This window comes from Panicum virgatum, chromosome 3K (genome assembly GCF_016808335.1).
Source record: "Panicum virgatum strain AP13 chromosome 3K, P.virgatum_v5, whole genome shotgun sequence".
Lineage (NCBI taxonomy): Eukaryota > Viridiplantae > Streptophyta > Magnoliopsida > Poales > Poaceae > Panicum > Panicum virgatum.
Window position 1 is genome coordinate 26,610,985 of NC_053138.1, and position 13,039 is coordinate 26,624,023.

The window sequence follows — 13,039 nt, forward strand, 5'->3', positions numbered from 1 at the left end:
GAGGTTAAATGACTAAATTCTAGAACCACATATTCTATGTTGCTCTTTGATTTAAGTCTACTGATGACCTTACACCTTGTGTTGTTTAATTTGAAAACTTAATTCCTATGCTATCTACATTTGTGAATTTCTTGCAAAGTTCTACCTACCAAAGCCTATACATTCATATTCTTTTATGATGAAACCTTTAGATTGCAAATTTATATTTTGATGAGTTGGATTAAGATTGATTTCTTTGGTATGAGACTAAGAAGCTGGTCATTCCATTTTTTTGTGTAACCTTCTTTTTGCTAGCCTATTTATCCATGCATTGTGAGTTTCTACTTCAGAAATTTTGCAAACCTCACTGGATATCCATTCTAAACCAAAAAAACATATCTTTTTGTGATTAACTCCTTGACCACAACCCAATTTGAGTATGGATTATCATTTCGACAGAATCAAAAGAATCAAGGGCACCATATAAAAAAAAGTTTTGGGAGACAAGGCTCCCCGGAGATTCAAGAGGTTCTACGAAGAAGAAGGTGATTTTGAGATACTTACCCTAGCTAGTTGGTTCTCCCACTATTCATACTCGAGGACGAGCATTCGTTCAAGCATGGGGGGATGACTGGGTAAGTATTCTATGTTATCAAAAATTCTAAGGAGCAAAAAGAAAGAAAAATAGAAAAAAAGAGAAAAATAGAAAAATGAAAAAAGGAGAAAAAAAGAAAAATGAAAGAAAAAAGAGAAGAATAAAATGCTCCTTAGCTCTTTTTGGTTTCATTAATTTTCCAAGTTACTTTGAAGAATTAGTCCATACTTAAATCTTCCAACCATGTGCAATCCGATAACGAGAACTTCATTTTTGTCTCAGGATCATCCATTTGCCACTTGCACATGTCCACCTATCTAAATGTGTGTGTTTCATCTTTCTCCCTCTCCAACATTATTTTCCAATGGCCTTTTTGACTAGTCTCGGTAATTTCATTAGATCTCTCTTAGTTTGATAATATTTCAAGTATAATATTTTGCTAGGATTGTTTTTACCTACCAAGCTCCACATAAGCCTTCCACTTTTATATATGAGTAGAATAGGTTGAAGACAATCTAATGTAGGCTTGAGCGACTTGATGAGATGAGTGTTTCCATGATCTTTTGCAAGAGAACCTCACTTATGTTTGATATGCATTCTTTTGAAAACTCTTCACGATGAAACAAGGTAAAAGGTTTGAAGTTCGCTTAAGTTTGAGAGCATGGTATTTATTTATTATTGTGGCTTGTTCTTTAATTGCTAGTCTATCTTCCATAATGAAAAAGTAGCCGGTCACAACATGAACTTAAATGCTAAATACTTGAGAGAGCAATATGTCTTGTTATGTATGACTAAGTGCAGAGAGGACATTGAGGGGCAACGCTGATTTCTTTATATGCAAAGCTCCTGGACTTACTCGAGGACGAGCAAGATTTAAGCATGTGGGGAATGTTGGCGCTCCTTAAGTACCCATTTTATCTCTTGTTTATCCGTGATAATGGCATAAATTTAATATCAAAATCACTAACTGTCCTAACCCCGGCCTAATTATTGGTCATTTTCACATTTGCACATATATTTTGGAGGAATTTCGTTTTTGTAGGTTTTTGGCCTATTTTGGAGTATGAAATGACGAGGCCCGTGATCGAGCGCTAACACGAAGAAAGACGAAGGCCAAAGCCCAAAGGAAGGACCAAAGCCCATGTTGATTCGAAGCCCATTCATGCACATCCATCCTCCATGAGAGCCCAAAGAACCAAGCCCACGAAGATGAGATCAAGATACTTCGGGATTAAGCAAAGCAAATGAAAATTTAAGGAAGGATTCCCTATTCTATCCTTTTCTTGAAGATATCTCCAAGATAACAACATCCAAAGGGGTGCAATCATGAAGGACATAATCTCTAGAACATGCGAGGAGTCTACACGCGAAAGATGAGACCGAGGCGGGCCCAAAAGAGGGTAGGCCGGCTGGCCTAGGCCCATGAGCCGGCCGGCCTAGCCCGTTTCCGAGGCGGTTCGTCCTCCCCTTCGACCGGTGGCTTCATCGGCTCATAAATAGCTCGCACCTTATTCAACTCGGGGCATCCATCCACCCAGAACTCGACGAAAACCTAGGGCCAAGACCGGAGGGAGACGACGGCCGCCGTAAGTCTTCGAAGTTATCTAGGAGATGGCCTAGGCCACCCCTAGCCGCCATGGCCTCCCTGCGTGGTTGTGCCATGGCGGAGTTCATGAGCTAGTTGGATTCATCGATGGTGTGCACACGGAGGTGATGATCCAACACATCTATTATGTGAGTAATGATAATCATGTCTTCCGAATCTATTAGCGATCATGTCTCTCCTTTTTTATTTCGTTCTTGCCTTGGGTGAGCTTATTCCTAGATCTATTCTCGAGATAGATTGCATGGGGTGTTCTTGTAGCTATGGTGGCTAGGAGTTCATACCGGATCTACCCAAGGGAGTTCGACACGTCTAGCGTGCTTCGGGGTGCTTTTGTCCAAAGGGAGCGTCATGACAGGGCATGGCCTGAGTAGAGGGGTTCCCGAGGGGTTGGATTGGAGGATTTGATTTAAGGATGCTATTGATTGAGATGCATGATTTTTTTGCTCGTTAGCTTGAACTACAACTAGATAACGATAGGCCTAGTCATGTCTTTGGTTTTGCTATGGTTACGCCTATGTTCATGGATGAGATCAACCTTTACACAACACTCATATATATTAAAGGTTTACTCTATATGTGCAATTCATGCTTCATGTTAGGATAGATCTATTAGATTAGATAGAAAACCTTAGGTAGTTCTTTGTCGATCCACGGATTGATAAACCTTGGGGGAGTACTCTAAGAGAAAAGCTACCATGATCCGTGCGCTTGCGGTACATAAATTGGGGCGCTAAGGAGCGTCAACACTAGGCTAAGGGTTACCTTCGTTTGCCTTATATCCCACGGCCTGTGAGGTAGGCCGCAGGTGGTGACAGCCCTGTTGGTCCTTAGTAGCCCTCCACGTTCGGATATAGCGTAGAGCCGTTGGTCGGAGTCTCCTGACCATTTCAGGGGTAAGCCGGTGCCCGAATCGAGTCTTACCCGAGAGATCGACCTTTAACTCATCTTTAGTTCTACCGCAGGAATTCTCTCCAGCCTTGCCACTTAATCTTGGTGTGTCCTTGGGCCGACTGAGTTAGGAGTTAGTGCACACACATTCCCTGTGGATACGATACCCTTGAATACTCACGGGTGAAATCTACGACGGTATCCGTGCGCTTGCAGATTAATTCGCATCATTAAAATACCCAACAAGCTTTCTGACGCCATTGCCGGGGAACGGTTGTTGTTCTAACTTCGAACCTAGTTGGTCCTCGTATATTTTCAAAACAAAAAAAAAAATCTGTTTTCTCTTTCTTTAGCTCTACCTCACCCCTGCTACCCATTCTACTCTCGTATCTTTTTGCTTTTCTTATCTCTACCTCTACCCCTGCTACCCTTGGAAGGTTATCCTCGTACACACCTTCCGTCCTTGTAGGGTGAGTCTTTAAAGCCATCCTCTCTGAAGTTAGTTCCTCATCCGGCTACTTGATTCACCCTCGTTCCTTACCGATCAAATCGAGTGAGACAAACTCCCACCCTTATCCTCGATTTTCGATCGATGCCAATCAAATCAAGTGAATCAAAATTCTCGTCTTGTTCCTTGGTTTTGATTGATGCCCAATAGAAGTTATGTTCACACTTCATGAACTTCTATTGGAAGCTTAGGAAGGATTGCTTTGCCTCCATGTTTATCTTTGATGAAATGCGAAGCTTCCTACCTAAGGAGGGGATGAGTTGAAAGAAACTCATTTCCCTCATGACCGAACTCAGAATCGTTCATTTGGCCCACAGAGTTACACATCCTCTTTCTTTATGCGGCCATTAACATTCTCGAGTTTTTCTTTCCGGAGATCAGGCCACTCTCTTCATGAGCATGAAATTTCATCACAAAGATCATGCTCCTCCTTGACATCTCCGAGTTCTTTTGTGCCAAGTCGCTGTGAGTCTTATGATCATCTGAGGGTTAATGCCCTTTAGGATGGTTGTATTCGGTTTTTCTTATCATAATATCTATGCAGGGCTCGTTGTTGTATTTGTGCACTAACCTTGCAGCTCGAACAACTATAAATCCATAAATGGTGGTGAAGCTGGGAACTACATCACCATGGTAGCTGCAGGATGAACCCACATGGTCGAGCTTGCGACCATAAACAAAATACTGCCGGGGGTAGCCCGGATTATCTTTACAAAAAATAATAATATAAAACAAAAAATAAAATAATATATGGTGCTTCAAGCACTTCTCACTTTTTATTTGAATAAAGTTTAGACTCCCCGGTGTTCAAAATCGGTAGAGTCCTTTTTGTTTCCACCTTTGTTTTTCTTTTGAATAAAAATATGTACAAGAATAAGTGTGGTAGAGATCTCTCAAATCATCAAATGCAAACTCCTTCGAGATCTCTCTCCCAACATGTTGCACAACATCAACAGTCCAGCACGCTGAGGACCAGGGTAGTTCCCTCTTCTTCCTCAACAAACGATGGTTTGTGCAACACTACCCTCAAACTCCATATTTCTAGAGCTTAAACAAATTGCATGCTGATCACTAAAATTAAACTCAATGAACCTATGCCAATTCACCTTATGCACTCCATGCCCTTTCATGAATAAACTTGCATACTCTTTATTCCTTGCATTCTTTCAAGTTCTTGTGAACATATATTCTCATAGGGACCCCATGCTATCTAAGTAATTGACTAATGTGATATGATTGGATGAATGGAACCATGCTCTTCCTTGCAAAGTACTTGGGATTTTTTTTTCAAAAAAAAAATCATCAACAGCTTGTCTCCTCAAATTAATGAAATCCTACCAAAGCCAAAGTTAGATGTTCATGCTCAAACCTTCATATGCAGTTTGACTTTGCTTTGAGTTTTGTCAAATTCTTTGACCCTTATTAGAGACTTGTCATATTCTCATGATCAAGATCACGTAGACGTCCACTCACAGATAGCAAGCATTTCCAACCACTCACAAAATAAAATTCCATGACATACCATGACTCTTTCTCTCTAAAGTGACCATAAAGGATGTGGACTATGTAAAAAGAAATAAAAGATGCATACCCAAAGAAGGTATGCCACATGCTCAAAAGGCATGTTAGAAAAAAATAAAAAGAAAAAGAAAAGAAAGATGCATACCCAAAGAAGGTATGCCACATGCCCACAAGGTATGTCAAAAAGAAAAAAAAAGAGAAAGATAGTCCACATCCATGAAAAATAAAGAAGAGAGATGGATCATGCAAAGGAGTTCATCCACCCTAAAAAAAATCACACACACTTGCACATCTTGATCAGAGTGTATGACTCATTTCTACTTGGATCATGTTTTTGACTTAGCAATATAAGCAAAGCAAACATGTCTCTTTACTCCTACCCTAAGCTCCACATAAGCCTAATTAGATGATAGGAGAAAAGAAGGCAACAACATTGCCTTGGTGAGGATCTGATACAAAAAGAGTGATTTGAGAGGTTAATTTGAGGAGCAAGATTATTCTTTTGTTTCAAAATATAAAACCCAAGTTTCTAAGCAAGAAGAGCTAGGAACCTGAAGTCTGTATCATTCCATTCTTCAATTACCTAAGAAAGCATGGTAGCCACTTCAAAGTTCACAGGACTAGAGGAAGCTTGGAATAACTTGTATGCAGGTTACATCCAAGGAGTGGCATCCAACTTAGTCCTTTCTCCTTCACTCGAGGACAAGCAAAGGCTAAGTGTGGGGGTGTTGTTGACGGCTGTTAAGTCCTAAAATCAGCCGTCAACTACTGCAGCTTTTCATGTTCAATAATCACCAAACTTAGTTATAGGGCTTATGACTAATCAAATTCCATGAGTTTTGGTGAATTATCATTTGCAGGCACCCACAACTGTAAAACGAGGAAAACACAAGTGAACAGAGAAGAAATGCACAGAATATTTTGCACCTGTGTTTCACTTACAAGAAGGGCCCACAAACTAGACGAAATGGGCACGACAAGGAAGATGCACCCAAGGATCAAGACCAGGGCCCACCTATCAGCTGTCCAGAGGATGGCAGGCCCAGGGGAGTGCCATTTGGGGTCGCCCGACCCCCTAGTGGGCCAAATCAGGCCCATCTTTCTGCTGCAAATTCCCACAGCTCCCCTACATATATTCCGGACGTGCATAGTACCACCTCGCAAGTCTAACCGCAGATCCACCTTTGGAGAGGCTACATAAGGAGGAGGACAACACCCCATTCAAGACACCACCATCATGTAGATCTTGTGCTCCATTGCAAAGGCGAGGCGCTGCCTAGGCTAGTGCTTAGAGTAGCAGGAGCGTGAGGAGTAGTTCGGAGGGGCGCCGGCTTGTCGGCGCTCTTATCCAACTTGTACCTCTACGGATGCTGACTTCCTCTATTATGAGTAAGTTAGTATTTATGATTCTTGTATTGCATAGTACTTTCGTATGAGTGAGATCAGTTCTCTTACTCGCGGGTTCGTCACTCCGTATTTATACGGAGTGCTGTAGTTTGCTACGGGATATCAGATGTAGTTAGACTGCAGTAGTAATCAGTAGCATAGACATGGTGTCTAGGCTAAGGGTTACCTTCGTTTGTCTTATATCCCACGGTCTGTGAGGTAGGCCGCAGGTGGTGACAGCCTTGTTGGTCTTTAGTAGCCCTCCACGTTCGGATATAGCGTAGAGCCGTTGGCCGGAGGTCCTGACCATTTTAGGGGTAAGTCGGTGCCCGAAGCGAGTCTTACCCGAGAGATCGACCTTTAACTCATCATTAGTGCTACCGCAGGAATCCTCTCCAGCCTTGCCACTTAATTTTGGTGTGTCCTTGGGCCGACTGAGTTAGGAGTTAGTGCACACACATTCCCTGTGGATACGATACCCTTGAATACTAATGGGTGAAAGCTACGGCGGTATCCGTGCGCTTGCGGATTAATTCGCATCGTTAAAATACCCAAAAACCTAGCGGCACTGGGAAGACTTTTCTTTACAGGGCCCTGCTCGCTAGAGTACGTAGTGAGAACAAGCTTGCTGTGGCGACATCTACATCTAGTGTTGCCGCCTCCATCATGCCCGGTGGAAGAACTGCTCACTCACGCTTCCAAATACCACTTACTATTGAGGATGGTGGATTATGTAGCTTCACGAAACAAAGTGGTACTGCAAAGCTGCTACGGGGAACATCTCTTATAATTTGGGATGAGGCTACAATGACAAAGAGGCAAGCGGTGGAGGCTCTTGACAAAAGCTTGAGAGATATAATGGATCGGCCGGAGCTGCCGTTTGGTGGGAAGATTGTTGTTTTTGGTGGAGATTTCAGGCAGGTCCTCCCTGTTGTCCTGAAGGGGTCGAGGGCTCAAATAGTCAATGCTTCGCTGCGGAGGTCGTACCTTTGGGATTGGATGCGGCATCTAAAGTTGGTGCGCAACATGCGGGCACAGAGCGACCCATGGTTTGCAGATTATCTCTTGCGCATCGGTGGTGGAACAGAGGAGGTAAACGGTGATGGAGATGTCCGTCTCCCGGACGATATATGCGTGCCTTATACTAGAGATGGTAAGGATCTTGATAGATTGATTGAATGCATATTCCCAGAGCTGAATGAGAACATGGCAAGCAAAGACTACATCACTTCGAGGGCGATTTTGTCAACACGAAATGAGCGGGTGGATATGATTAATATGAAGATGATCAGTAGTTTTCAAGGGGACGAGATGGTTTATCATAGCTTTGACTCTACAATTGACGATCCACATAACTATTACCCCTCGGAGTTTCTTAACACATTGACCCCAAATGGTTTACCTCCACACATGCTAAAGCTTAAGATCGGCTGCCCAATCATATTGCTTAGAAATATCGACCCTGCGAATGGACTCTGCAACGGAACGAGACTGGTGGTACGAGGATTCGCAAAAAACTCAATCAACGCTGAAATTGTATTGGGCCAGCATGCTGGAAAGCGGGTTTTCCTTCCTCGGATACCCTTATGCCCATCAGATGATGAGATGTTCCCGTTCCAGTTCAAGAGAAAGCAATTCCCTATTAGGCTCAGCTTTGCCATGACGGTTAACAAGGCACAAGGGCAAACTATTCCCAACGTGTGAAGGAGAGAAAAAAATATTGGATAACGAAAAGAAAAAGAGACCGATGAGAAATGATACATACACAAAGAATATTGTGTATAAGGAGGTCCTAACGCTATAGATGAGCATCCGCCTTCACCATGGCTCTGTAAATTGCAGCTCTGGATTGCAATGTCCTTGCATGCTACTATCAAATCTGTAAATTCTTCAATTGGTACCAAACAGTGTAAGTATCAAAAGTTGTAAAGATTGTTGTTGTGTTGTAAATTGATCTGGGATAATATGTCCGAACAAAATGCTGCATATTACTGCAAGTCTGCAGCTTTCTTACGGCTGATTACACGGGCCAACTTCATCATCGATCTGTTGACGTCGGACTTGAATTCTTATAAAAGTTTACTTCCTACGGATGTAAAAAATTATCTTAGCCGCATCGTAGGAAGAGATATAAAATAGAATGTAGTGTACACTTGTTTGAATATTCAGTTGACCTTGGTGACAATGGTGAATATTTGTTGGCATATTTGCATCTTTTTATAATTGAATCTTTAACTCAGACTGTTGTATCCAGTTGAATGTTTGATTTGCATTATAATTTGTTCTTGTATACTCTTTTTCTGCGTTAAGAAAATTAACTCCCATAGCAACGCACGTGCATTCAATTAGTACTGTATAAAGTGCTAATCTTTGCCACTTTCTGCAGTAGAAAATAACCCTGCAGAAATATCTCTGCTTCTCATCATTGGTATCTAATTTCAACTTTTTTTTTGAAAAGTCTAATTTCAACTTCAAAAAAGGGAATACCGGCAATGTTTCTCCATCGCCAGAAGTGCCGAGGACCAGGTAGGCATGTAGGATGTAGCATTCCCAGCAAGTAGCACTAGTGTCCGTCTATTTTCCTCCGCCAGAAAAGGGAGAGATGCCAAGTATCTTCAGTCAGTGCAGCGGTGCCGCCACTGCTCCACTGCTCACCGAGATGCCGCTGACCCGCCGTGCCGTCGCCGTCGGCGCCCACCCCACGCCGCCGGTGGACGGCGCCGCCCGCTGTTCGTAGCATGACAAGGAGTACAAGGTAACTCGTTGCTATCCGTGATCGTGGCGTGGACGCACGCGCATCCAGCTCGGTGCATCAACAATGATTTCGTGGACAGCTATATTTGCGCACGAACACTTATCTTTTTCTCTTTTTTTTTGGACGCAAGGAGCATTATCCTACTGATGAGATTCTGATCCACAAAAGGAAAAAAAAGAAAAAAAATTTTACGGACGACGATTTAGAATTCAGTTAAGCAGCACGCTTGCGCTGGATAATATTCACTGAAATTTTTTTTCATACCTTTTCGCCACACAAGTGCTAAACATTTGGTGCGGCACTGAGGTTTAATATTAATTTAGTACAATAATTTACATTTGCTTTATTAATCAGCAAGTCCAATAATTTACATTTGCATTATAATCAGAAAAGAAATTTCGCAATTATTTCGCAAAAGAATATGTGGCAGTCTCTGTCCCACGTAACAACTTGAGCGCCATGCCGAAGTCATAATTCATGACTAATACTATTATATCAATCGAATATAAAAAAAATCCAAATCGGGAACTACCCTCATTTTTACGTGAGGCCTGAGTCCACCTCATTTCGTTAGACTGTCTCCAACAAGAGTAAATTGCACTCGGGGTCCTCAAAGTTGTCCGGCAGTTCCACCTAGGTTCCTAAACTCTCAAATCGTCCATCTAGATCCCTAAACTGTGTTGAGTAGTTCATCTGAGGTCCCAAACGTGCCACGCGAGCTTCCAATGCCGACGTGGTTCTTTAATTTTTTGATCAATGTCCTCCCATCCTATCGGTGTCCGGACCTTGCGGTCTAGCACCAACTAGTAATAATGCTGCTTACCCTAGTCTCTAAATGATTGATGCAAGGGAAAACACAGTGACTCCGGGGTTATCCTAGTTCCGGCCGATGAGGCCGTACATCCAGCGGGGAGAGGGGTACTGTATTATCTTGTACCGAGGTGCTTGTAGTAGAGGGTACAAGCCTGTGCGGGAGAGGGAGAGAGGCTCCCAAGTCCCTGGGTGTGGTAGAGGTGATTGAGGCGAGTGCCAATATAGGAAGAGTGCGTGTGCCTTTGTGCGACTGCGTTCTGGCCTCCTCCTTTTATAGACTAAGGAGGGGAGGGTTACCATCCCCGCAGTTTGGAGCTTATAAGTCGTACTCCCTACCTTTCATGAGTTTCTAGAGATTACCCACTTCTCATAGACTATGACCAATAGTCAGACTCATATATGTGTATTCCTTATAGATGTTCTGTAGGACAACATCTTTGTTTTAAGAAAACAACTCACTTATTTTAAAGAAACCACCTGGAACACATTAAAGTATAGACCAACCTACCATACAGATAAGAAGAGAGATGCATCTTATACACGGAATGAGCCTTTTACAAAGGTTCTCTTTTCTCAGTCAGACTTTAGTTTGTTTTACCATCCTACTTCACGGGATCTCCGATCATATAGAACAGGTTAAGACTATAGAATGACTCATGCGCATCTCATGCCCAATTCCAAGGATGCATTGTCTATCACATTTCGTGAAAGACCCTTTGTGAATTGATCTGCCAGGTTCTTCGCCGTTTGAACATAGTCCAAGGCAATAACTCTAGAGTTTTTCAATTTCCTGGCAAATTTCAATCGACTTTTTACATGCTTGGAAGACTTCATATTGTCCTTAGAACTGTTGACCTTGACAATCATAGTTTGATTATCACATTTCTGTAAGATAGCCGGTATCGGTTTTTCAACTATCGGCAGATCCATTAGGAGCTCACGAAGCCATTCAGCCTCAACAGTGGCGATATCTAATGCTGTGAGTTCTGTTTCCATTGTTGACCTCGTTAAGATGGTCTGCCTGCAAGACTTCTAAGAAACAGCACCACCTCCAAGTGTGAACACATATCCACCTGTGGCTTTTATTTCATCTGCATCAGAAATCCAGTTTGAATCACTATACCCTTCTAGTACCCTAGAATACCCAGTGTAGTGAATTCCGTAGTCCATTATTCCTTTTAGATAGCGCATAACTCTTTCAAGAGCCTTCCAATGATCATCTCCCGGGTTTGAAACAAACCGGCTCAATTTGCTCACAGCAAACGAGATGTCAGGCCTTATTGCACTAGCTAAATACACCAATGAACCAATAGTCGGAGAATACCTCAGCTAATCTTTCATTATTCGTTTGTTCTTCCTCAGAACCACACTGGCATCGTATGGTGTTGAGACAGGTTTATAGTCACTGTAACCAAAGCGACTTAAAACTTTCTCCACATAGTGAGACTGTGTAAAAGTCACCCCACCATTACTTTCTTTTACAAGTTTTATATTAAGGATAACATCAGCTTCTCCCACATCCTTCATCTCAAAACTTTGAGATAAAAAGTCTTTGACTTCCTTAATCACAATAAGGCTTGTCCCAAAGATTAGTATGTCATCCACATACAAGCACAGAATCACTCCTTCAGCACCACCAAAATGATAGTACACACATCTATCAGCTTCGTTTACAACAAAGCCCGCAGATGTTAAAGTTCTGTCGAACTTCTCATGCCACTGCTTAGGCGCTTGCTTGAGACCATATAAAGATTTCAGCAACTTACACACCATTCCTTTTTGACCTTTTGATACAAACCATCTGGCTGATCTGTGGCAGAACCACCTGAATTATCCCGGCTCAAGTGCGCAGGCCATCACCATAAAGGCAACACCAGCTCAAACGCACTTCAAACGGAACAATTCTTGGTCTGTCGGGTAACGTCCCGATACAACCACCGGTTCTCGGATCGAACAAGCATACCCCGCACGAAGGCGAGTCTAGAGATATTACAACCACAATTTTACAAAATAGGCAAAGTAAAGATTACAACATGATTCAAAATACTTATTACAAAACCAAACTTTGTAAAACTGTTATACAAGCCTTAAGTGTAAAACTTCAGAGTTTAAATAGCGGAAGATAAAACACGACGGCTACAACACGTCGCAAAAGTATACCAAGCTAGCCCAAGCAAGGTATCACTCGTCAAGGTCATTGCCGGCCGAAGACCTATCCCACTCTACGGACCAGCCAGGAGGCAAAGAGCAGGGCCAAGGCAAACTAGCGACCTGGTCCTCAAAACTCATACCTGAAAAAGGGTTTCAACAGCAAGGCTGAGTATTCTAATACTCAGTAAGACTTAACCGTCAACGGGTATACGTAGCCCACTTTAGGTAGACTATGCAAGGTTCTGTGAGGCTCTGGTTTTCCTTTTTGCTGAAAAGCAATAAAGAGTAGGTCCTTACTTTCAAGTTTTAGCTTCCAAGATTCTAGTTGATTAACCATTCTATGTAAGCAACTACTATCCAATCATGGTAGAACTCTAAGCAAACATCAAGATTGATCATAATATTGTTGCTCTTATTACTCTGTGTGGCAAAGAGATCAAGTAGTCCCAAACTGTGGGAAGTAGACGATTCGAATCGAATTTGTTAACCTAGCCAGGCAGACCTAACACACACGTTTGGAACACCTTCGGGTCGTTCCCAAACAACCGTTTGTCTTTCTTTCCGGCTTGTGGATAGGAACACTCTCCCCGACTACAGGGCACCAACTTCCTCCCTGCACCCGTGGTGTTGATCAACATAAACATAATTAAAAACCTATTTCTAAGAGAGAGTGTCAGTATATCCACTCCCCGGTCCAATCGGTTAATAGGCTTACCGCGTACCATATTTACGGCATGTGGCTAGTACGTTCAAAAACTTAACCAGCACTACCACACACCGCGACCTTAGCAAGTTCATCAACACAGACGGGGTCTCACATAAGGTCATGATATCGAA

The 13,039-nt window shown here is 42.6% G+C and overlaps 1 protein-coding gene across 1 annotated transcript; it reads left to right on the forward strand.

Annotated features, from left to right (window-relative positions):
* Positions 1-7,290: 7,290 nt before the first annotated feature.
* LOC120700778 (ATP-dependent DNA helicase PIF1-like) lies at positions 7,291-8,187 on the forward strand. The gene has a single exon (XM_039985005.1). It carries the CDS (start codon positions 7,291-7,293, stop codon positions 8,185-8,187), a length of 897 nt encoding a protein of 298 aa, XP_039840939.1.
* Positions 8,188-13,039: the final 4,852 nt, after the last annotated feature.

Excerpts from the sequence above, each read along its gene's own strand:
- LOC120700778 (XM_039985005.1), top strand. The coding sequence starts at position 7,291 with ATGACAAAGAGGCAAGCGGTGGAGGCTCTTGACAAAAGCTTGAGAGAT.